The 25946-nt window shown below is 44.7% G+C and overlaps 1 protein-coding gene across 3 annotated transcripts in view; it reads left to right on the plus strand.

The window, feature by feature from the left end:
• ccdc157 (coiled-coil domain containing 157) overlaps window positions 1–25946 on the plus strand; it is a 57624-nt gene that overhangs the window by 1499 nt on the left and 30179 nt on the right. For 2 of the 3 annotated variants that reach the window (XM_070887873.1, XM_070887874.1), the window contains exon 2: window positions 1541–1921. In XM_070887873.1, the coding sequence (XP_070743974.1) occupies window positions 1674–1921 (248 nt within the window). In that variant the 5' untranslated portion in view covers window positions 1541–1673. Of the gene's footprint in view, window positions 1–1540; window positions 1926–25946 lie in introns of those variants that run through there. The other variant, XM_070887875.1, reaches the window with a different exon arrangement.

The raw sequence follows: 25946 nt of genomic DNA on the forward strand, positions 1-25946 counted from the left end.
TAGTGGACTACTGTGGTAATGCAACTGCTGATGTAAATACAATAAAAGTCACATGATGTATTGGAGCCATTTTGTAAAGTCTGTGTGTTGGTGATATCGTAAAGAATATATCACATCCTGAAGATCAGAAGAGTCAGTGTAACTATGCTTCAGGTGGCAGTAAATAAGCCAGCAGCTTATTTAATCATGGGGGGCACTGTGGCTAAATGCAGCCCTGTCCTCACTGACATCCACACACAACAACTTTAAATCAGGGGGTTAAAGGATAGCAAACTAATTCTCTTTATCGCCATTCCTTCCTGCCAAATTTGTCCAGAAAAATGTAAAGAGGGGTCTTTTTAAGTACACGATATAGAAATGACCAAGCTACTTTTTTTTGTTTTGTTTTCAAGGAAGAATGCAGAGCTGTGTGTATCCTGTTACAACATTCTGCGAAAAAGTTATTTACAGAAAGCAGTTATTATGGTTGGAATTTCTTTATATAAACCATGATTTAAGTTATTTATATATCCAACCTTAGTGTCCTCGATCAGGCCAACATCCCCAGCATTGAAGCACTGACCGCACTCGACCAGCTACGTTGGGCGGGCCACATTGTTCACATGCCTGACACAAGACTCCCAAAGCAAGCGCTCAACTTGGAATTCCTACACGGCAAACGAGCCCCAGGTGTGCAGAGGAAATGTTTCTCAAAGGCTCCTTGATAAAATGCAACATCCCCACCTACACCTCGGAGTCCCTGGGCAAAGACCACCCTAAGTTGAGGAAGAGCATCCGGGAGGGTGCTGAGCACCTCGAGTCTTGTCGCCAAGAGCATGCAGAAGGCAAGCGCAGGCAGCGGAAGGAGCGTGTGGCAAACCAGACTCCCCCCTCACCCTTTCTTTCAACGACTGTCTGTCCCATCTGTGACAGAGACTGTAATTCCTGTATTGGATTGTTCAGTCACCGAAGAACTCACTTTTAGAGTGGAAGCAAGTCTTCCTCGATTTCGAGGCACTGCCTATGATGATGATCCATGCATCCATTAGGTTTATTTAGTTATGTTCTGTTGTTAAAACTTATCTAGTAACATTGGGCAATCATTAAAAAGTAATGTGTAAATATCCTAAAAACAAATCCTGTACATGATTTTCCTATTTCTGAAATAGAAATGTTAATGCTAATGTATACTGTGAGGATATTCATACTGTCACACATGGTACTGGTGTGAACTATGAACCTACTCACACTGTCACTATGCTTTAGACAAAATTCTGTCAGAAAATTCTTGGAAGCAACTGTCAACACATCAAATATCGTTATACTGTGTATGTGGACTGATGCCCAGAAAGAGAATCAGTAGATTATTTTGTTCATTTAATACTGTAAAAAACATTTTTAATACTGTAAAAAACATTCTTAGTCTGGTTGCGGATATTTTAGAAGTGTAGGACATGTTAAGCAAAATGCCATTCACATTCAATTAGGATTTAAAGGTGGTAATTTGTTTATAAACTGTTGTAACAGCATCCTTAATCTAATCATTTTCTATTTCTTACAGATTAATTGTGCTTGTGGAGCTATTAAATTATTGCGATGGCAATTACTTTATGATGAAACAGCAGTTTCAAATTACAATGAAAAAAAGTTTGTAAGAAGACACACATAGTGCCTCAATTTCAGGACTTTAAAAAATGACACTTCTTCTAGGAAATCAAAACTGTTTGGATGGTTTGCGCAAGGATGTCACAGATGTACAAGGGATAATCATAGATGTGTTTTCACGAGTTGGTGCAGTTCGCTATCCATCGTGGAAGTTTCCAGATAAAACATCGTGCGATTTGGATCTTGTTACTTTATTGGAACGTTTTGATTATGTGGAAGACGACCCAGAATACACACAGCATTCTCATATTATGTTGTTTGAATTGGTGATTGACAGGTAAGATACATGTTGTTCTTTGGCTGTTCTCTCCAGAAAGCACTGACCCATGCTGGTTAGAATTCAATGGGAAAGAACCATGATCCACCCAGTGGCCATTCTTCATGAACATAGAGTGTCAGCAGATATTTACATCCTTCTAACCAGTTCATGCCCATTATTCTTGTGCCTCAGTTTTGCACTCATAATAGTGACGTGTTTTTCATTAATTGAAGCAACACTCAATAAAGATACACCAAAGACCTATGCCTATTTGCATTACTCTGCTGATATTTCTAGTAATAGTTTATTTTTTCAGATATTGATTTGATTTTTTTCCTCTTAAGAGTAATGTTTTTAAAAGGTACTCAAGCTATTTTGGAAGTGCTAAGATTGTCACTGAAATCTTTATTTTAAAATCGTAGCACCTCTGTTCACAGGCCCTTGTTAACCCATATCACATTAAGACAAATACTTGTGAGATTTTCTAAATTCCTAAGATTATTTTGTGATATTGATTAAAAGTTATTGGATGTTATTTAATAATCCAAAAATCTTTGAATAATGAAGTAACTATTTTCAAGAAAGTGCTAAAACAAACTAGGCAAATCCAGACTTATTCATCTTACCTTAATAGCATTTCAGAAGAGATCCTGCCTCCTTAACCTTTTTGTGACATCCCAAGTGGATATTGGAAAGACCTGTGATATAGAATACCTAAGCTTCCAGAAGGCAAAGTCTACAATAACGTCAGACATGAAATACATCAGCTTGAGGGAATAGGTATTCTAGGGAAAACTTAGAAGTGGAGAAGGAATTGATGGAAAGAAAGGAAGTGGGCCATTGATGCCAGGATGGGGCGATATACTGAATGAAGTGTTTCAGGGTTTGGTATTGGGCCTCCTGCTGTTCCTAATCTACAGTGACACAATGCTGTCAAATTCTCAAATGATCCTTAAAATGGGAGGATGGAAATGAGCAGTCGAGTCTGATGAAGAACGTCGACAATATTTGAAAGTGGGTACTTCTGTGGTAGATTGTGGAATGTTTTCCCACCTCATTTAAAAGGAAATTGGATAAGTATTTGAAAAGATACAATATAAGAGAAAGAAAGGCAAGGGAATGAGATTATATAACTCCAGTTGAAGAGCTAGCATTGGACAGATGCATGAGATTGATTGGACTCTTTCTGTGCTATAATTTCTTTAAAATGGGGTAATACTTAAGATAGCTAGGAGAAAGACACAACATTTACCGTATCCAATCACTTGCCGAGCAGCAATCAAAAAGGCAAACAAAAGACTGAGCAACACTGCCAAATTAAGTGTGTAAATCTAAAGCATGATGCGGCATCATCATCATATCATAGGCAGTCCCTTGAAATCGAGAAAGACTTGCTTCCACACTGAGTTCTCAGGTGGCTATACAGTCCAATGCGGGAATTACAGGTGGGGCAGACAGTGGTTTAAGGAAAGGGTGGGTGGGGAGTCTGGTTTGCCGCACCCTCCTTCTGCTGTCTGCGCTTGGTTTCTGCATGTTCTTGGCAACGAGACTCAAGGTGCTCAGCACCCTCCCGGATGCTCTTCCTCCACTTTGGGCGGTCTTGGGCCAAGGATTCCCAGGTGTTGGTGAGGATGTTACACTTTATCAAGGAGGCTTTGAGGGTGTCCTTGAAACGTTTCCTCTGCCCACCTGGGACTCGCTTGCTGTGTAGGAGTTCCGAGTAGAGCACTTGCTTAAGGAGTCTCGTGTCGGGTATGCAGATGATGTGTTCTGCCCAACGGAGCTGGTCGAGTGTGGTCAGTGCTTCGATGCTGGGGATGTTGGCCTGATCGAGAACACTGACGTTGGTGCATCTATCCTTCCAGTGGATTTGCTGGATCTTGCGGAGGGGGCGCTTTTAGTACTTTCCCAGGGCTTTAAGGTGTCTGCTGTGTATAGGCCATGTCTCTGAGCCATTTAGGAGGGGAGGTATCATCATCACCATAGGCAGTCCCTCGGAATCGAGGAAGACTTGCTTCCACTCTTAACATGAGTTCTTAGGTGGCTGTACAGTCCAATATGAGAACCACACTACAGCCCTGTAGACGATAAGCTTGGTGCCAGATTTGAGGTCCTGGTCTTCAAAAACACTCTTCCTCAGGCGACCGGAGACTGCGCTGGCACACTGGAGGCGGTGTTGGACCCCGTCATCGATGTCTGCCCTTGCTGATAGTAGACTCCCGAGGTATGGAAAATTGTGCACGTTGTCCAAGGCCGAGCCATGGATTTTGATGACCGGGGGGGCAGTGCTGTGTGGCGGGGTCAGGTTGGTGGAGGACATTTGTCTTACGGATGGTTAACATAAGGCTTATGCTTTCGTATGCCTTGGTGAAGGTGTTAACGATGGCTTGGAGTTCGGCCTCTGAGTGTGCGCTGACGCAAGCGATGGCAGAGGATGGGATGACCTCAGATCTAGCCTGGAGGCGACATAGGTTGAACAGGTTCACATTGGTTCTATAGTTTAGTTCCACTCCAGTAGGGAGCTTGTTGATAGTGAGATGGAGCATTGCAGCAAGGAAGATCGAGAATAGCGTTGTTGCGATCACGCAGCCCTGCTTGACCTTGGTTCGGATGTCGATTGTGTCATGTATTCAACCAGCATTGTAACCCATGTATAATCTGACCTAAGTTGTACACTGTGAGAACAATGACCACTAGGTGGGAGACACTCCTAATCTGGACCTTCAGGTATAAAAGGGGAAGCTCCACCACCTTCATCACTTGAGTGCTAAGAAATAAAGGACAGATCACAGACTGACCTTCTCTCAAGCATGGGCCTCGTGTGCATTTATACTGTATAGTAAGGATGTATCAATGGCGACGATAAACTGGGATTTAAACCACGCGAGCATGGCCACTAGCAGAACAGACGAGAGGTACTGTGTTAAGGAATGGTTGGGACAGAGATTCAACATTGTTAAAGCAGCACACAGTTCTCCAGGCAGACAAGGGCAGTCGGGCATGCCCCAACATGTAGTCGAACCCAGAGGGGGAGTTCGACAGAGACAATGGCAAGTTGAATGGCGATTCACGCCATTGTAAGGGACAATGCGGCCAGTAATGGGGCCATCAACACCTGTTAATGGCGCACTCAAGGACAGTCACAGGGGCAGTCAGGGACGATCGACTGGAAAGGGACCTTTTGTTTCCAACAGCAGCTCATGTTGGAGGCGTGGAGGCACACACTCAGCCGGAGTTTGCAGAGATGAGCAAAATACCTGCAGAAATGAACGCTGGGGGAAATCGCTGGAAGCTGAAGTTCAGCGACTTCATGTGGAGCACGTATACAGTTCATACACCAGGACGCCACCGATAATGATGAAAGTGCTCCTCAATGGCATCCCAGTATCAATGGAGCTAGACACGGGGGCCAGCCAGTCCCTGATGGGTATCAAACAGTTCGAAACGTTGTGGGCGTCCAAGGCCAGGAGGCCAAAATTATCGCCGATTGACGCACAGCTACGGACTTACACAAAGCAGATCATTCCGGTGCTAGGCAGCGCCACGGTAGTCGTGACCCACAAAGATTCGGAGAACAGGTTGCCACTCTGGATTGTCCCAGGGGACCGTCCCACACTACTGGGGAGGAGTTGGCTTGCTGTCATGAACTGGAAATGGGGCGATGTCAATGCAATTTCCTCTGTGGAGCGAGTATCATGCTCACAGGTCCTGGACAAATTTGGCTCATTATCTCAACCCGGCATCGGCACTTTCATGGGGGCCAAGGTAGTGATTCACATAAACCCGGATGCCAGGCCAGTACACCACAAGGCCAGAGCGGTGCCGTACATGTTGCGGGAAAAGATATAAGGCGAATTGGACCGCCTGCTGAGGGAAGGCATCATCTCGTCAGTCGAATTCAGTGACTGGGCGAGCCCGATCGTGCCGGTGCTCAAGGTGGATGGGTTGATCAGGATATGTGGTGATTACAAGGCCACCATCAATCGGGTGTCATTCCAAGACCAGTACCCGCTACCGAGAGCGGAGGATCTCTTTGCGACGCTATCCGGTGGCAAACCTTTTTCAAAATTGGACCTGACCTCAGTTTACATGACCCAGGAGCTGGCGAGTGAGTTGAAGAAGCTGACCACCATCACAACACACAAGGGGTTGTTTGAGTACAACAGATGTCCGTTCGGGATTCGCTCGGCCGCCGCGATCTTCCAACGAAATATGGAAAGCCTCCTCAAGTCGATTCCAGGGACGGTGGTTTTTCAGGACGACATCCTCATCACGGGTTATGATACTGAAGAACACCTCCACAACCTGGAGGAGGTGCTACGCAAACTGGACCGGGTAGGACTGCGACTGAAAAAGGTGAAGTGCGTCTTCCTAGCTCCAGAGGTAGAATTCCTGGGGATGAGGACAGCAGCAAACGGGATCAGCCCTACTGCGTCCAAGACGGAAGCGATCCAGAGAGCACCCAGACCCCGTAACACGACAGAGCTGCGTTCGTTCCTGGGGCTCCTGAACTATTTTGGTAACTTTCTTCCCAAATTGAGCACGCTGCTAGAGCCGCTACACGTGCTCCTACGCAAAGGTCGTGAATGGGTCTGGGGGGACAGCCAGGGAAGGGCTTTTAATAGGGCACGCAATTTGTTATGTTCCAACACTCTGTTAACACTATACGACCCATGTAAGAAACTTGTGTTAACGTGCGATGCGTCGTCCTATGGTGACGGGTGTGTGTTGCAGCATGTCAATGTCAAGGGTCAGTTACAGCTGGTAGCTTATGCCTCCAGGAGTCTGTCCCAGGCAGAAAGGGGTTACGGGATGGTAGAAAAGGAGGCGCTCGCATGTGTATATGCGGTAAAGAAAATGCACCAGTACCTGTTTGGCAGGAAATTTGAGCTGGAGACAGATCACAAACCCCTAACGTCCCTTTTGGCCGACAACAAGGCCATAAATGAAAACGCATCGGCCCGCATGCAGAGGTGGGCACTCACGTTAGCTACCTATGACTATACAATTCAGCACAGACCGGGCACTGAAAACTGCGCCGATGCACTCAGCAGGCTCCCACTAGCCACCACTGAGGGGGTTACCGAGCATGCTGCTGAGATGGTCATGGCTGTTGAAGCTTTCAGAAGCGAAGGCTCACCCGTGACAGCCCGTCAGATTAAAGTCAGGACAAATAGAGACCCGCTATTGTCTCTGGTCAAGAAATGTGTCCTGAATGGGGACTGGGCAGCCACGTACAGGGCATGCCCTGAGGAATTTAAACCATTTCACAGGCGCAGTGATGAACTCTCGATTCAGGCCGATTGCCTACTGTGGGGAAACCGCATAGTCATGCCCCAGATGGGCAGAGAGGTGTTCATCAGCGAACTCCACAATGAGCACCCGGGCATTGTCATGATGAAGGCAATTGCCAGGTCACACGTTTGGTGGCCAGGGATAGACGCAGATCTGGAACTTTGTGTTCGCAGGTGCAACATGTGTGCCCAGCTGGGCAATGCGCCCAGGGAAGCCCCCCCTTAGCCCCTGGCCCGCCAAGCCTTGGTCACGCATCCATGTGGACTACGCAGGTCCTTTCATGGGAAAAATGTTTTTGGTTGTAGTAGACGCCTACTCCAAATGGATCGAGTGTGACATTTTAAATTCAAGCACATCTTCTGCCATGGTAGAAAGTCTATGGGCAATGTTTGCCGCCCATGGTCTACCGGACATCTTGGTCAGCGACAATGGCCCGTGCTTCACAAGCACTGAATTCCAGGACTTCATGGCAGGCAATGGAATTAACCATGTCAGAACGGCACCGTTCAAGCCGGCCTCAAACGGCCAGGCAGAACGAGCAGTGCAGATAATCAAACAGGGGATGCTCAGAATCCAAGGGGATTCCCTACAAAGGCGCTTATTACGCCTCCTGTTGGCCTATAGATCCCGACTACACTCGCTCACAGGGGTTCCACCCGCAGAGCTACTAATGAAAAGGACGCTCAAAACCCGGCTATCCCTTATACACCCCACTATGAAAGAAATTGTCGAGAGCAGGCGCCAGCCACAATATGACTACCATGACAGGAATGCAAGGGCGCGATGTATTGATGTAAATTGATCCTGTTTTTGTCCTCAACTACGCTGCAGGGCCCAAATGGCTCGCAGGCACTGTGATTGCCAAAGAGGGAAATAGGATTCTGGTAGTTAAACTTACCAATGGACAAATCTGCCGCAAACACGTGGATCAAACAAAAAGGAGGTTCAGCAACCCCATAGAAGAAGCAGAGGAAGAACACGATGTAGAGTTCACTCCAGCACAGGTGACCGCACAACGGAACCAAAGGGAGGAGAGCCCAATCACTGTGGGCAGTCTGGATAGGCCTGAGGCACCACAAACAGCAGACACTCAGGCCAGCGCCCAACAACCGGAGCCCCAACTCAGGCGCTCTACAAAAGAGCGTAAACCACCAGAGAGACTCAACCTGTGATCCCAATAAGACTTTGGGGGAGTGGTGATGTCATGTATTCAACCAGCATTGTAACCCATGTATAATCTGACCTAAAGTTGTACACTGTGAGAACAATGACCACTAGGTGGAAGACACTCCTAACCTGAACCTTCAGGTTAAAAGGGGAAGCTCCACCACCTTCATCACTTGAGTGCTAAGAAAGAAAGGACAGGTCACAGACTGACCTTCTCTCAAGCATGGGCCTCGTGTGTATTTATACTCTATAGTAAGGACGTATCAGATTGGGTCTGTGAGGGATCCATTGGTCAGGATCATGGCTTGCATGTCGTCATGGAGCAGGCGGAGGATGGAGACAAACTTTTGGAGGCAGCTGAAACGGAGTAGGACGTTTCATAGTCCCTCACAGTTGACAGTGTCAAAGGTCTTTGTGAGGTCAAAGGGTTGGTGCTGTTCCCTACATTTCTCTTGTAGTTGTCGAGTGGTGAAGATCATGTCCGTCGTACCCCTTAGTGGACGGAATCCGCATTGTGACTCTGGGAGGAGCTCTTCAACCACAGGGAGATGATTGAGGAGGACTCCTGCGATTACTTTCCCAGTGGCTGACAGCAGGGAGATTCCTCTGTAATCAGACGTCCCCTTTTGAAGATGGTCATGATTACGGCATCTCTGAGATCTCCTGGCATGCTCTCGTCCTTCCAGATAAGAGAGATGAGGTCATGTATTCGTGCCAATACTTCCCCGCCATACTTTAATGCCTCAGCGTGGATTCCATCTGTTCCTGATGCCTTGTTGTTCTTGAGCTGACGGATGGCCTTTCCTACCTCGTGCAGCGCTGGGGTTTTGCTGAGATGGTGGCGGGTAGCATCCTGAGGGATGGAATCGAGTACACTCGTGTCGAAGGCACATTGAAAGGCCACAGCGTCAATATGGCGCTGGGGACAGCAGCTCCCTAGGGAGCTCCACTGAGCATCTTCACCCGTGGCCATCCGAGACCGTCTCTCCCCCCAATCTCCTCCCGCACCACCTACACCAGTGCCTGTGAAGCCTACCAGCCAGATCCCCGGGTCAGGATGTCAGGAAGAAGCTATGGCTGCTCACTGATGCGGCATAACACTCTGGTCAAGCCATACGTCAAAAACTGTGTATCAGCTCTGATCACTGAGGCAAAAGAGAAACAGCCAGGCAGAGAAGGGCCACAAGGCTGATCCTTCATGTCAAAGAAAAGTTTCGAATTTTTTTTTTGATTAACCAGCTTGACACAACATTACAGGTACAGATCAAGAAAGCCATTCAGCTGATATTAGTTCATCCATCTCGAAGGACCCTACACTTCTCCCATTGCAGAAACTATTTTTTTCTTAAATTATTCCAGGGCTTTAGCCTCCATTACTCACTGGAAGTTCAATCCATGTATTGATAACTCTTTGAAGAACTGACATCAGTCCTAAATTTGTCTTTTACTAGTCTGAACCCATGTCCCCTTATCCTGCTCTTGCAATTTGTTTGAAGTAATTTTCCAGATTTACTTTATCCAGGCGGTTACTGTCTTGTACACGTCAATAAGATTGCTTCTCCATTTCCTCCCTTCACAGTTGAAAAGCCCAACCTTCTCCTGTCTTTTCTCATAACTTGACCACTAACGAGGGATTAACTTTGTGGCAATTCTCATAATTGCCTCCAGCACTCAAATGTCTTCTTTGTGTCTTGGTGACCAGAAACAGACACAATACACAAGGTGTGGTCTGACTGGTTTAGGACTTACTCTTATTTATACATTACTGTTTTGCCCACATAGTTTAGCATTCTATGTACTTTGTAGATTTTTCTGCAGTGGTTGCACACGGAAATCCATCACCATGAGGTTTAAGAGTCTTCAAACCAAGCTACAGAGTTGGTTTCAGCCTTGGCTCAATAGTAACCTCTCTGTCATGTCGTGAGATGAAATCCCACTCAGAGACTTGAGTCCGTTGTCTAGGCTGCAGTACTGAGAGAGTGCTGTACTGTCAGAGGTACTATCTTTCAGATGAGATTTTAAACTAAGGCATCATTTGCTCTCTCAGGTGGACATAAAAGATCCTATGGCATTATTCAAAGAGGAGTACGGGGAGTTCTCCCGGCTAACATTCATCCCTATTTGCGTAGTGGTGCTGCAAGACTTTAGCCAGCTTACCAGTATAGAAGGCCAGTGCTGCATCATTCTCAGTCCCAGTTACTGATTCTGAAGAACTGATTTTTAAAAAAACAACTTTTTGATAAACCCTGCTCAATAGAGGAGTTGGTCACTTTGTAGTTTGACAAGGCACAAGTATGTGGATAACCACAAAATGAACAGTGACAAAGTCATAGGATTACATAGGATATATGGCACAGAAACAGACCATTCATTGCAAGAGGAATTGAGTACAGGAGCAAGGATGTCTTACTACAGTTATACAGGGCCTTGGTGAGACCACACCTGGAGTATTGTGTGCAGTTTTGGTCTCCTTGCCTAAGAAAGGATGTACTTGCCATAGAGGGAGTGCAGCGAAGGTTCACCAGACTGATTCCTGGGATGACAGGACTGTCGAATGGAGAGATTGAGTCGACTAGGCCTGTATTCACTAGAGTTTAGAAGAATGAGAGGGGATCCCATTGAAATGTATAAAATTCTAACTGGTTTGGATATACTGGATGCGGGGGGGGATGTTTTCCCCTGGCTGGGAAGCCTAGAACATGGGGTCACAGTTTCAGGATACAGTAGGAAATTTAGGACCAAGATGAGGAGAAATATTTTCACTCAGAGGGTAGTGAACCTGTGGAGGTTCAAAAGGCTGTGGAACAAAAGGCTGTGGAGGCCAAGTCACTGAATATATTTAAGAGGGAGATAGATTTCTAGGAACAAAAGGCATCAAAGGGCATGGGGAAACCCAACCAGTCCATGCCGGCGTTGATGCTCCACTTGAGCCTCCTCCCGTCTTTCCTCATCTAAATCTATCAGCATATCCCTTTATTCCCTTCTCCCTCATATGCTTGTCTAGCCTCCCCTTAAATGCATCTATACTATTCGCTTCAACCACTTCCTGTGGTAGCAAGTTCCATATTCTCACCACTCTTTGGGTAAAGAAGTTTCTTCTGAATTCCCTATTGGATTTCTTGGTGATTATCTTATATTGGTGGTTTCTAGTTACGCTCTTCGACTAAAAAAATAATTAAGAGAGAGAAGATAGCTTATGAGAGTAAGAGCTTCTACATGTATATAAAAAGGAAGCGAGTAACTAAAGTAAACATTGGTTCCTTAGAGGATGAGACTGGGGAATTAATAATGGGAAACAGAGAAATGGTGGAGACTTTGAACAAATATTTTGTATTGGTCTTCACAGCAGAAGACACTAAAATCATCCCAATAATTGATAATCAAGGAGCTATTGTGGGGGATTGGGGGGTGGGGAACTTAATTCAATGACTATCAATAGAGAAAAAGTACTAGGCAAACTAATGGGATTAAAGGTGGACAAGTCCCCTGGACCTGATGGCCTGATCCTAGGGTCTTAAAAGAAGTGGATGCATTGGTTGTAATCTACCAAAAGTCCCTGGATTCTGGAGAAGTCCCAGTGGACTGGAAAACTGCAAATGTAACACCCCTATTTAAGAAAGGAGGGCGATGGAAAGCAGGAAACTATAGACCAGTTAGCCTAACATCTGTCACTGGAAAAATGCTGGAGTCCATCATTAAGGAAGTATTAGCAGAACATTTAGAAAATCATAATGCAGTCAAGCTCAGTCAGCATAGTTTTATGAAAGGGAAATCTTGTTTGACAAATTTGCTCGAGTTTGAGGATGTAACGAGCAGGGTAGATAAAGGGGAACCAGCCGTGTATTTGGATTTCCAGAAAGCATTCGATAAGGTGCCACATAAAAGGTTACTGCATAATATAAGAGTTCATGGAGTTGGGGGTAATATATTAGCGTGGATAGAGGATTGGCTAACTAACAGAAAGCAGAGAGTCAGGACAAATGGGTCATTTTCAAGTTGGTAAACTGTAGCTAGTGGAGTGCTACAGGGATCCATGCTGGGGCCTCAACTATTTACAATCTATATTAATGACTTGGATGAAAGGACCGAATGTAATCTTGCCAAATTTGCTGATGATACAAAGATAGGTGGAAAAGCAAGTTGTGAGGAGGACGCAAAGAATCTACATAGAGATATAGATAAGCTAAGCGAGTGGCAAAAATTTGCAGATGGAGTATATTGTGGGAAAATGTGAGGTTATCCATTTTGGTAGGATAAATAAAAAAGCAAATTATTATTTAACTGGAGAGAGATTACAAAATGCAGTGCTACATAAGGACCTGAGAGTCCTTGTACATGAAACACAAAAAGTTGGCATGCAGTTACAGCAAGTAATCAGGAAGGCAAATGGAATGTTGGCCTTTATTGCAAGGGGGATGGAGTATAAAAATAGGGAAGTTCTGCTACAACTGTACAGGGTGTTGGTAAGACCATACCTAGAGTACTGCATTCAGTTTTGGTCTCCTTATTTAAGGAAGGATATACTTGCAGTGGAGGCAGTTCAGAGAAGGTTCACGAACTTGATTCCTGAGATGAAGGGGTTGTCATATGAAGAAAGGTTGAGCAGGTTGGGCCTGTACTCATTGGAGTTTAGAAAACTTAGAGGTGATCTTATTGAAAATATAAGATTCTGAGGGGGCTTGACATGGTAGATGCAGAGGGGATGTTTCCCCTAGTGGGGAAATCTAGAACTAGGGGGCATTGTTTCAGAATAAGGGGTCACCCATTTAAAGCAAAAATGAGGAGGAATTTCTTCTCTTAGAGGGTCGTGAATCTTTGGAATTCTCTACCATAGAGAGCTGTGGAGGCTGGGATATTGAATGGACTTAAAATGGAGATTAACAGATTTTTGAATGATGACGAGGGTTATGGAGAGCGGGCGGGGAAGTGGAGTTAGGGCCAGGATCAGATCAGCAATGATCTTATTGAATGGCGGAATAGGCTCAAGGGGCCAAATGGCTTACTCTTGTTCCTATTTCCTATGTTCTTATGTATGTTCTTCCCCACAAGTGGAAACATTCTCTCTGTATCCACTCTATCAGAATTTTAAAGACCTCTATTAGGTCACCCCTCAGCCTTCTCTTTTCAAGAGAAAAGAGACCCAGCCTGTTCATCCTTTCCTGATATGTATACCCTTGCATTTCTGGTATCATCCTTGTAGATCTTCTCTGCACCCTCTCCAGTGCCTCTATATCCTTTTTATAATATGGCGACTAAAACTGCATGCAGTACCCTCAGTGTAGTCTAATCAAGGTTCGATACAGGTTTAGCATACCATTCCTACTTTTCAATTCTATGGGCTAAATTTTCCACTTTGGTACTTATCGCCCAAAAATGGGCATTATTTTCGGCGTGGGCGGTAAAAAAGGGTTTTCAGATCGCCAGCTTCTCGCCCATTATCAAAGCACCTAGTCTCCATTTTAAAAAATTGGGCATTACCGCGAGCGATATGAAATGGGCGGTAGCGTTAAATCTCACTGACCTTCTGCCGTAAAGTGTCGCCATCCTTAGCAACGGCATGGCATTGCTCGATTCCCGCGATTCAGGAGGTCAAGGGTCATCGTGACATGCGCAGAAGGGGAGGCAAAGAGGGAGCTTAGAGGGACTGAAGGCTTGTGCGGCTGTGGTGTGTGCTTGTTTAACTGTTGTGGGAGGCACGAGGGAGATTCACCAGCAGCAAAAAGCCGACTAAGCACCAAGAACATAGTTAGCAGCGAGTTTTTGTCCAACAAATAAGATATAACATGGAAGGGATGGTGGAGGACCTGGAGCTGGTAGCCAGGAACACTGGTGGCAGAGGGCTCCCAGTGGTCCCGGAGCGCGGCATTGCACCCCAAGGTGCCGCATCCCCAATGCCAACCACACATGAGAGCCAGCAGCAGCATCATGCTTCTGGCTCGGAGCACGTTCCCACCTCGGGACCTTCCTCTCCTGTATCCGTACTCCAAGCAGCGATTCGGCCGTCATCCCCACCCACACAATGAAGCATCACCTGAGGAGCTCCTCAGCCAGGCAGCTTGGAGTCAGGAGGGGAAGGGGTAGAGGTGGGGAGGAGAAGCTGGGGGTGAGAGTTTTTTTTTACATAAATACTACTGATTTCAGACAAATGTTCAGTTTAAATGTTTTTTATTTAACAAAACCTTGTTGCGCATTGGCTCAGATAGCTGCACTGTTACACGCTGGTGATTCCTTAACATCAAAGGGTATAATGACACTTAACTTCAATCAACTTAAACTTTAAAACTGTCACCAAGGTGATGCCCTGCACACCCAGCAGTGTGTCAGCCTTGTAAATAACACCAACGTTCTTTCAGGCAAAGCGATCATTGATGAGCTCCTGACGTAAGACTCTTGCAGCTATCAAGACACCACGGGCCCTTTCATGCGGTCTACAGTAGGGCGGGGGCATGGCTTCAGCGTAAGCCTGATTGTCTGGGCCGATGTCAGCGTCCGCCTCCTCGTCTTCCTCTTCCTCTCTCTGGTGAGGTGGACTGTCAGACTCATCAGGCAATCCTTGTCCCCTCCTGATAGCCAAGTTGTGCAGCATGGAGCACATCACCACAAATTGAGCTACCTGCTCAGGGTGGTATTGGAGCTCGCCTCCTGAATGGTCCAGGCATCTAAAGCGCTGCTTCAGCACTCCAATGGTTTCCTCCACAATATTGCAAGTTGTTCTGTGGCTCTCGTTGTATCGCCTCTCGGCTTCGGTGTGGTTGTCACACAGCAGGGGGTCATCAGCCAGGTGGCGAGGCCATATCCTTTGTCACCAAGCATCCAGCATTGATCTTGTGGCTGATTGTTAAACAAGTCAGATACAGTAGTCTCACGCAGGATGTGAGCATCATGGATGCTGCCTGGAAATTGAGCATTCACAGCCAGATAACCAGCTGGACATTCAGGGAGTGGAATCCCTTATGGTTTCTGAAAACCTCAGCATCCTGAAAAGGTGCCCGCATCGCGATGTGCTTACAGTCTATTGCTCCCTGTACCTTGGGGAAGTTTGCAATTCTGGAGAATCCTAGAGCCCTCTCATTATGTGCCTCCCTGGTCGTAGGGAAGCTGATCAAGTCCCTTCTGTGTGCGTACAGGGCTTCAGTGACCTGTCTAATGCAGCAATGTGTGGCATGCTGAGAAACTCCGCAAATGTTGCCAGCTATGGCCTGAAAAGAACCCGAGGCGTAGAACTACAGTGCCGCGGTGACTTTGACCTCGACGGACAGTGCAGTGCTGATGGTGCTGGCAAGCTACAGATCTCCCCTTATCAGCTGGCATACCTCAGTGATAACCTCTTTGTGGAAGCGCAGTCTCTGAAGGCAGGTAGTGTCGGGCAAGTCGAGGTAAGAATGCTTCTCCTTGTACTTGCGGGGTTGTAACATCTGGTCCTCCTCATCTGTCTGGCACGTCTTACATTGGGCACATAATGCTGTGGAGCGTACTTCGGCGATCTTGAGTCTACTGTATGTAATTGGTCACCAAGAGAGGGTGAGAAAGAACAGACCCCATTACAGTAGCTCTCTGTTTTCCACCGATTGGTCACAAACAAGGAATGTCCCGATGAATGTCCACTTTGGTGGTAAAAACAGAGAGACAGACTATTATCTGAATAGTGACAGATTAGGAAAAGGGGAGGTGCAACGAGACCTGGATGTCATGGTACATCAGGTACAGCAGGCGGTTAAGAAAGCAAATGGCATGTTGGCCTTCATAGCGAGGGGATTTGAGTACAGGGGCAGGGAGGTGTTGCTACAGTTGTACAGGGCCTTGGTGAGGCCACACCTGGAGTATTGTGTACAGTTTTGGTCTCCTAACCTGAGGAAGGACATTCTTGCTATTGAGGGAGTGCAGCGAAGGTTCACCAGACTGATTCCCGGGATGGCGGGACTGACCTATCAAGAAAGACTGGATCAACTGGGCTTGTATTCACTGGAGTTCAGAAGAGTGAGAGGGGACCTCATAGAAACGTTTAAAATTCTGACGGGGTTAGACAGGTTAGATGCAGGAAGAATGTTCCCAATGTTGGGGAAGTCCAGAACCAGGGGACACAGTCTAAGGATAAGGGGTAAGCCATTTAGGACTGAGATGAGGAGAAACTTCTTCACCCAGAGAGTGGTGAACCTGTGGAATTCTCTACCATAGAAAGTTGTTGAGGCCAATTCACTAAATATATTCAAAAAGGAGTTAGATGAAGTCCTTACTATTAGGGGGATCAAGGGGTATGGTGAGAAAGCAGGAATGGGGTACTGAAGTTGCATGTTCAGCCATGAACTCATTGAATGGCGGTGCAGGCTAGAAGGGCCGAATGGCCTACTCCTGCACCTATTTTCTTTGTTTCTATGTTTCTATGAAGACACCTATTAAATTCCAATCGGCCACAGTATGGTCAAGATGTTCACATCAACTCCAAAGACCTCCAGAGTGCATTCTAACTCCCCCGAGGTTGAAGCTCAGCAGCCTTTTAAAGGATGCGACATGTGATGTGGAACATGGCGTCCATAACGCTGTGATTAGTTCCGGTTAGTTCCACTTTTTCTGGGCGAGCGATATTGTGGGCGATATGTGTGCGAGGTGGTGAAAGTGACGCTGGGCGATCCCATGGCCGCTAGTTTCGGTAAATATGCTCTTTACGACAAAAAAAAGTGGGCGGTCGGTATTATTGAATCTCGGCATTAAATCCGCGTGGAAATTAACGCTGGGCGATATGGGCGTTGATTTCGCCCATTCTGATGATTCCGCCCAAAAAAAGTGGGCGGGCGGTATTATTTTTTCCCGGCGTTAAGCAAATGGGGAAAGTAACGCTTGCCGATAAGTTTCCGAGAAATGCCCGTCAGCTTCCATTTTGTGGCTAAATGGGCAATATCTGGGCTTTATACGTCATTTCAGCAGTAAAATGGGCGTTAAGTGGGCATTAAGCATGCAAAAAAGTGGAGGTTCGAGCCCATAACCTCTAGAAATAAATCCTAGTGCTTGGTTTGCATGTTTTAATGGCCTTGCGAACCTGTGTCGCAACCTTTAGCGATTTGTGTATTTGTACCTCTTTGTTCCTCTACCCAACCGAGACTCGCACCCTCCAAGTAATGTGACCTCCCTATTTTTCCTACCAAAATGTAATATCTCACATTTATCTGTGTTGAACTTCATTTGACAATTATATGCCCATTCTGTAAGTTTATTAATGTCCTCCTGTAATTTATTGCAGTCCTCTTCAGTAATGACTATCCACCCCCCCCCGCCCCCCCCCAATTTGGTGTTATCCGCAAATTTAGAAATTGTGTTTTTGATTTCAAAGTCTAAGTCATTAATATGAATTGTGTACAGCAGTGGTCCCAGCACTGATCTTGTGTAACACCACTACTCACCTTCTGCCACTGTGAATAGCTACCCTTTTCCCCTACTCTCTGCTTTCTACTTTGAAGCCAGCTAGCAATCCATTCTGTTACTTGCCCCCTGACTCCACATTCTCTGACCTTGTTCATCAGTCTATTATCGGGTACCTTATCGAAGGCCTTTTGAAAATCTAGTAAATTACATCTGCTGCATTACTATTGTCTTCTCTCTGTTATCTCTTCAAAAAATTCAATAAGTTTGGTCAAGCAAGACTTTCCTTTTTGAAATCCATGCTGACTATTCATTATTATATTTTTTGGTTCTAGATGTTCTTCTATTCTCTCCTTTAGTAGGGATTCCATTATTTTTCCTATCATCGACTGGTCTATAATTCCTTGGACATGTTCAATCCCCTTCTTAAATATAGGTATTACGTTAGCTATCTGCCAGTCCTCTGGCAATACATCTTTTTCTAATGAATTATTAAATATGTGTAGTAATGCCTCTGCTATCTCTTCCCTAGATTCTTTTAAAATGCATGGATGCAATCCATCCGGGCCAGTGGTTTTATCCTCTTTGAGTTTGATTAGTTTATTTAATATATCCCCTTTTTTATTTTAAATGCACTTATCTCATTACTAGTCTCATCATCCAGTGTCATGTCCACCTGTTCTATCTCCCTGGCAAATACCGAAGCAAAATAATGATGTAATATTTCTGCCATCTCCCTATCCCTATCGTTGCCTGTGGTATTATCCTGTCGATCCCTTAATGGCCCTATTCCCATCCCAATCTTCCTTTATTTATTGATGTGCCGATAAAACATTTTACTATGGGTCATGAATTAACCTAGTCAGGAATGTAAGTGGAATTAAATGGCACCAAATTATAGATCACAAATATCATTGTATATATAAAATTATAGCAAGCAGGAGGCCATTCGACCCATTGTGTCTGTGCCGGCAAAATGTGGTCCTAAAAACAAATTCAAAGTGCTGATCCCATTCAACCATGCACAGTATTTTCTCAAATGATTGTTTCTCAGTTATTCTTTAGCTAAGAAATATGTACATTCTTTTTTTAAGTTTTATTTTTAAAAATGCCCTCAATGGGTGTTTTATTACTCTATATTCAGGGGTGACCATTTTCTTTGTGTGATGTGGGTAATGAAATAGTAAAGAGGGGTTATTATTTCATTACACATAATTCACAGATGAACTCTCTCCACCTGTGGGTTTATTGCTGTGCATTTTTTTTGAAGTTTCCTTTGCAGAAGGTTTTAAATTTGTGTTGGGGTCCATTACCTGGTCCTGCTGAGCTCCAGTATTGAGTCAGCTTATGATGGAATTGAGGCAATGGTTAGATTGCTTTTTGATTTTAGCAGAACACGAACATGTGTGGTCCAGCTGTGTCATTCTCAAACCCGTGTGAAATAAATTATGTCACATTGCATTTGTTAACATTAGTGATGACAAAGCTTCTGTTAATACACTGTGTAAAGAGCTGGTAGTGAAATATGATCAACATTACCAGTTAAACTATTTATCAGATTTGATCGGTAATGATGAGAAATGTTATCTATATCATATGTTAAAATGTCTTTATGATTTTCCACATCTTTGCGCTTGTAAAATACAGTCCCAGATTACATGTACAACAATATAAATAATTTTAGTCACGACTTATCTCTTTCAACATGGTATGATTAAAAAGTATTCTGAAAGTCAAGAGTACACTTTCATATTTTGATTAAGTAGATTTCCATTGGGAATGCTTCTTGACGGATTCCCAGTGTAATTAGTTGTGTTATAATAAATCTCCCAGCTGTAAATATTTATAAGGATGTGTACATGGCAGTTGACTCCTGACACATTTGTTCAAATGTTATTATTTTAAAATGTTATTGAGTATATCCCTAGCAGCGGCTCCCTGGATGGTTCAGCTGTTAAGACAATCAGTAGATAGTAGATGAGCCATGCGGAGCAGGAAGGTCCCAGTTTTGATCCCTGTTCTGTGCTCAGCTGGGGACAGTTCATTGCAATAGGTCTCAGTGGTTCTAGTAAGGGAGCGGAAAACTGGCTGGAGTTGCTGTTCCTGTTTGCTAATTAGCAACCCCTGCCAGAACTACGGTAAAGATTTAGATATTTCTCGGTTAATTTTTTTTAACATATTTAGGAATTAGTACGTAAAGAACCTGAAAAATATTTTCACTGTTAACCTGTAACATACTTATAACAATATCTTGAAGGCTGGCTGTACTTTAATTGCAACTTTGTGCAAAGCAACATTCATTTTTGTCCATTTATTACTAGTTCTACCACTTTGGTCAAATTATATCCATTGTGACTGTGACTGTCCTCCTTGGCTCTCGATAGCATTCAGCATAATCGACCATTCCATTCTCTTCCATCAGCTCTCCCCTATGATACCACCCTGTGTTCTTACACTCCTACTTGTACCACACAGCCAGCATATTTCAAACAATGGCTTCTCCTCTTGCTCCTGCATGTCCCACCTTTGCACTCTCCTTTTCCTTATTTACATGTCATCCCCAATCTGTTGGCACGTATATGCTGATGACGCCCAGTTCTAATCCTTCATCACCACTCTTAACTGTACAATCACTTGAGCATTGCTTCTCTGACATGGATGAGCCAATACCTCTTCCAATTGACCATTGGAAAGACTGAAACTATATTATTCAGCACCTGCCACAAACTATGTACCCTTAAAAAGAAAAATAAAGACTTGCATTTATATAGCGCCTTTCATGACCACCAGATATCCCAAAGCGCTTTACAGCCAATTAAGTACTTTTGAAGTGTAGTCTGCCTCCACTACCCTTTCAGGAAGTGCATTCCAGATCTTAACCACTCGCTACGTAAAAAAGTTTTTTCTTATGTCGTCTTTGGTTCTTTTGCCAATCACCTTAAATCTGTGTCCCCTGGTTCTCGACCCTTCTGCCAATGGGAACAGTTTGTCTTATCTACCCGGTCCAGACTCCTCATGATTTTGAACACCTCTATCAAATCTCCTCTCAATCATTCACTGCTCCAAGGAGAACAACCCCAGCTTTTCCATTCTATCAACGTAACTGAAATCCCTCATCCCTGGAATCTTCTGTAAGGGCTTCACATCTTTCCTAAAGTGTGGTGCTCAGAATTAGACACAGTACTCCAGTTGGGGCTGAGCCAGTGTTTTATACAGGTTCATCATAATTTCCACACTTTTGTACTCCATACCTCTATTTAAGAAGCTTAGGATCCCACAAGCCTTTTTAACTGCTTTCTCAACCTGCACTGCCACCTTCAACGATTTATGCACACATACCCCAGGTCTCTCTTCAAAATAATGCCACGTGATCTTTTATGTCTACCTGAGAGAGCAGCTCTGTTTAACGTCTCATCCTAAAGATGGAAACCCCGACTGTAGAGCACTCCCTCAGTACTGCACTGGAGTGTCAGCCTAGATTTTTGTGCTCAAGTCTCTTACTCCATCACCATTTCTGGTCGCTTGTTTAGACTAAACCAGATGGTTTACAACCTAGGTGTTCTATTCAACCCAAGCTGAGGTTCAAATCATATGTTCTATCCAGCATCGACTGCTTACTTTCACCTCTGCAGTATCGCCCACCTCTCTCATATCTTCTTTCCACCACCGCTGAGTTCCTTATCTGCACTTTTGTTACTTCTAGAATCACTTTCTCCAATGCACCTCTTGCCCTCTTCCCAAATTCCTTCCTACATAAACTCTTAACTCATTCAAAACTCCATTGCCTGCATTGTACCCCACATGACGTCCTGCTCACCTATCACGCCTGCCCTCACTGGATTCCTTTGCTATATACCCTACATCATATCAAATTCAAAATTCTCAGTTACAAATTCCTCATGGTCACCACCCCCCACCCCCTGCTCCACCCTATCTTTGCAATCTCCTCCAGCCCTATATTCCAGCTTGTGTCCCTTGATCCTCTAACTCTGGCCATCTGTGCAGTACTCCCTCCCACCTCTGCATCATAGATGACCAAGATAACTTGGCCTTACTCTCTGGAACTCCCTCTACATTGCCACTTCTCTGCCCATTTGAATAGATTCCGTGAAACCTATTTTTTTTTTTATCCCGCTTTCAATCATCTTTCCGAACTCTTCGAGTGCTTTCTGTATATTTCACCTCTGTGAAACGCTTAGGGACATTTTCTACATTTAAAATGCTATAGAAATGCAAGTTGTTTTTACCATGCAGTGCTACACTATCGGAGGTGCCATCTTTCGGATAAGACGTTAAACCGAGGTCTCATCTGCCCTCTCAGGTGGATGTAAAAGATCCCATGGCACTAACTTGAAGAAGAGCAGGGGAGTTATCCCCGGTGTCCTGGCCAATATTTATTCCTCAATCAACATAACAAAAACAGATTATCTAGTCATTATCACATTGCTGTTTGTGGGAGTTTGCTGTGTGCAAATTGGCTGCTGCGTTTCCCATTACAACAGTGACTACACTCCAAAAATACTTAATTGACTGTAAAGTCCAGTGGTTGTGAAAGCAGCTATATAAATGCAAGTCTTTCTTTCATATTACTGAGATACTTTTTACTGTAATAATATTTTAACACAATGCTGATTTTTGCCCAGCAGATGGCACTGTTGCATTTTGAAAATCACTTTTTCGAGCGGCTGAGTAAGCGGTGGGCCAGCGCTACAGGAAAAACAGCAGTATCCAGATGAAACAAAACAAAAAGTCACATTACTTGCTGGGTTAACAATAGCATGATTCTGAAAAATGAATTATAAACAGAAAATGCTGGAAATACTCAGCAGGTCAGGCAATATCCGTGGAGAGAAACAGAGTGAACGTTTCAAGTTGGTCTTCTGCCCTCTCTGCACTTCTGCCCACACTCCTTCCTCTCCCACGATAGGGTTCCTCTCGTGCTCACCTTTCACCCCCTCAGCCTCCACATTCAGCGGATCATTCTCCGCCATTTACACAGACTCCAGCACGATGCCAACACCAAACACACCATCCCCTCTCCTTTCGGCATTCCGAAGGGACTGTTCCCTATTCGACACCCTCGTCCACTCTTCCATCACTCCCAACAACCACTCCCCTTCCCACGGAACCTTCCCATGCAAATGCAGGACATGCAACACCTACCCTTTCACCTCCTCCCTTACCACTGTCCAGGGCCCTAAACACACCATTCAGGTGAAACAGTGGTTTACTTGTACTTCTTTCAATTTAGTATACTGTATTCACTGCTCACGATGCGGACTCTTCTATATTGGGGAGACCAAATGCAGATTGGGTGATTGCTTTTCTGAACACCTCCATTCAGTCTGCATGTGTGATCCTGAGCTTCCGGTCGCTTGCCATTTTAATTCTCTACTCCACTCCCACTCTGATCTCAGTCATCGGCCTCTACACTGTTCCAATGAAGCTCAACTGAAGTTCGGGGAACAGCGTCTCATCTTTCGATTAGGCACTTTACAACCTACCGGACTCAACATCGAGCTCAACAATTTCAGATCATAAACACCGCTCCCCATTTTTTCGGACAACAGGCCCTGGTCATGATTCAGCTATTCCATTTACACCTCCTCTAGACCCATCCTTTGTTTCTTTACTTGTCCCATTACCATCTCCTTTCGCCTTGCACCATCATACCTTCGGTCATTTAATCTCTCCTGCCTTCCATCCTATCACAGTCCTTCCCTTTTGTTTTATCATCCCCCCCCCCGCCCCCCACTTTCCCTGCCTCTGTACTTGCTTAAAACCTGTTACATCTGTAACATTTTCCAGTTCTGACAAAAGGACACTGAACTGAAACATTCTGTTTCTCTCTCCACGGTTGTTGTCTGACCTGCTGAGTTTTTCCAGCATTTTCTGTTTATATTTCAGATTTCCAGTATCTGCAGTATGTTGCCTTTGAATGTGAAAAATTAATATTTGAAACGAATTTGAATTGAGAGAAAAAAAATCCACAGAAGCAAAAAAAATCTTAATGAAAATAGCCTTTTTAAAATGAGCCTGATGTGTGACACACATGGAAACCTTTTTTTTTATTCGTTCATGGGATGTGGGCATCGCTAGCCCATCTCTACTTGCTCTTGAGAAGGGGGTGGTAAGCCGCCTTCTTGAATAGCTGCAATCCGTGAAGGTACTCCTACAGTAGCGATTTGGTACAACTGAGTGCCTTGCTAGGCCACTTTAGAGGGTAGTTAAGAGTCAACCACATTACTGTGGGTCTGGAGTCACATATAGGCCAAACCAGGTAAGGACGCCAGATTTCCTTCCTTAAACAATAACTTGTATTTATATAGCGCCTTTAATGCAGTAAAACGTCCCAAGGCGCTCACAGGACTGTTATAAGACACAAATTTGACACCAAGCCGCATAAGAAGAAATTACAGCAGATAACCAAAAGCTTGATCAAAGAGATAGGTTTTAAGGAGTATCTTAAAGGAGAAAAGAGAGGTAGAGAGATGAAGAGGTTTAAGAACATAAGAAATAGGAACAGGAGTAGGCCATACGGCCCCTCGAGCCTGCTCTGCCATTTACTACGATCATGGCTGATCCGATCATGGACTCAGGTCCACTTCCCTGCCCGCTCCCCATAACCCCTTATTTCCTTATCGGTTAAGAAACTGTCTATCTCTGTCTTAAATGTATTCAATGACCCAGCTTTCACAGCTCTTTGAGACAGTGAATTCCACAGATTTACAACCTTCTGAGAAGAAATTCCTCCTCATCTCAGTTTTAAATGGGTGGCCCCTTATTGTAAGATTATGCCCCCTAGATCTAGTCTCCCCTATCAGTGGAAACATCCCCTCTGCATCCACCTTGTCAAGCCCCCTCATAATCTTATACGTTTCGATAAGATCACCTCTTATTAGGGAGAGAGTTCGAGAGCTTAGGGCCTAGGCAGCTGAAGGCACGGTCATCGATGGTTGAGCAATTATAATCAGGGGTGCTCAAGAGGGCAGAATTTGAGGAGTGCTGATATCTCGTGGGCGGGGTGTGGGGGGGGGGGGGGCGGCTGTGAGGCTGAAGGAGATTACAGAGATAGGGAGGGGCGAGGCCATGGAGGGATTTGAAAAAAAGATGAGAATTTTGAAATCGAAGTGTTACTTAACCGGGAGTCAATGTAGATCAGCGAGCACAGGGTGATGGGTTAGCGGAACTTGGTGCGAGTTAGAACACAGGCTGCCGAGACAGGGCATTAGTGTACCAGATGGGGTTTTATGACAGTCCTGTAGTTTCATGGCCATGTTCAAGAGTCTCCAAATCAAGCTACTGACCAATCCACACAGGTAGTTTTTGCCTGAGGGATTGCTCTCCCTCCTTCTCTCTCTCGGGATGTAGCCCACTTATAATTTCAGAGAACACCGGCACAGGTTAACAAGAGTTGAGGCTGAGGGATTACCAGGTGAGTGCAAGGGTAGCATTTAACCATCTAAAACTGTTGCACTGCCTCCCAGGTTACTTTGGTTATACCAGTTATGAGCAGCATCTCCATGTATTGCAGAGTACCCCCATTAAACAGTGGGGGAAGTGTGACTTTAAACCGAGCCTGAGGGTCACTCCAGAGGCATCTAACCCATTGAAAACCATGCTTCAAGGTGGAGTTGCAGACCTTCTGACTTGCAGCATGGTTTCCTGGGGTAGCCTAGCCTCTCAGCAGCTTTCAGGCCAATTTGAACTCGTGCCTTTTCTGCCCCATTTACAATGGAGCCACTTCCAATGGATGGTCCCCATTCCTGACATCTCCAGAGAGGCCTAACCATGGAATCTCTACTCCATGTCAGCAAGAAAACTGATGATTTAAGAAAACAAAATTTACAGTGAGTTTATTGTTTTCTTCAATACATAAATGGAGTTTACTTGTAATGAAAAGTACTTCCCCTAGAATTCCCTCCCCTGTTGAGGTCTTTATATACAGTTTTGTATCGACACAATCCATGTGCCCTAAATAGCTTTCTTATCACCCTGTAAATGCTGTCTCCTATAAATCACATCAAATGATTCTGACAACTAATCTGCCTGCTGTAGTAGGAATGTTTAATCACAGATAACAACAGATGCGGAAACCCCACCAACTATAATATCAGCAGAAAACTGACAAATCATAAAATGGATTTGTTTAATTAGACATTAATTAGTTAACTTATTTAATAGGATAACACTATGGCATCTTGTTTGCCAAATCAGTGACCAAATA

This window comes from Pristiophorus japonicus, chromosome 8 (assembly GCF_044704955.1).
Source record: "Pristiophorus japonicus isolate sPriJap1 chromosome 8, sPriJap1.hap1, whole genome shotgun sequence".
Classification (NCBI taxonomy): domain Eukaryota; kingdom Metazoa; phylum Chordata; class Chondrichthyes; family Pristiophoridae; genus Pristiophorus; species Pristiophorus japonicus.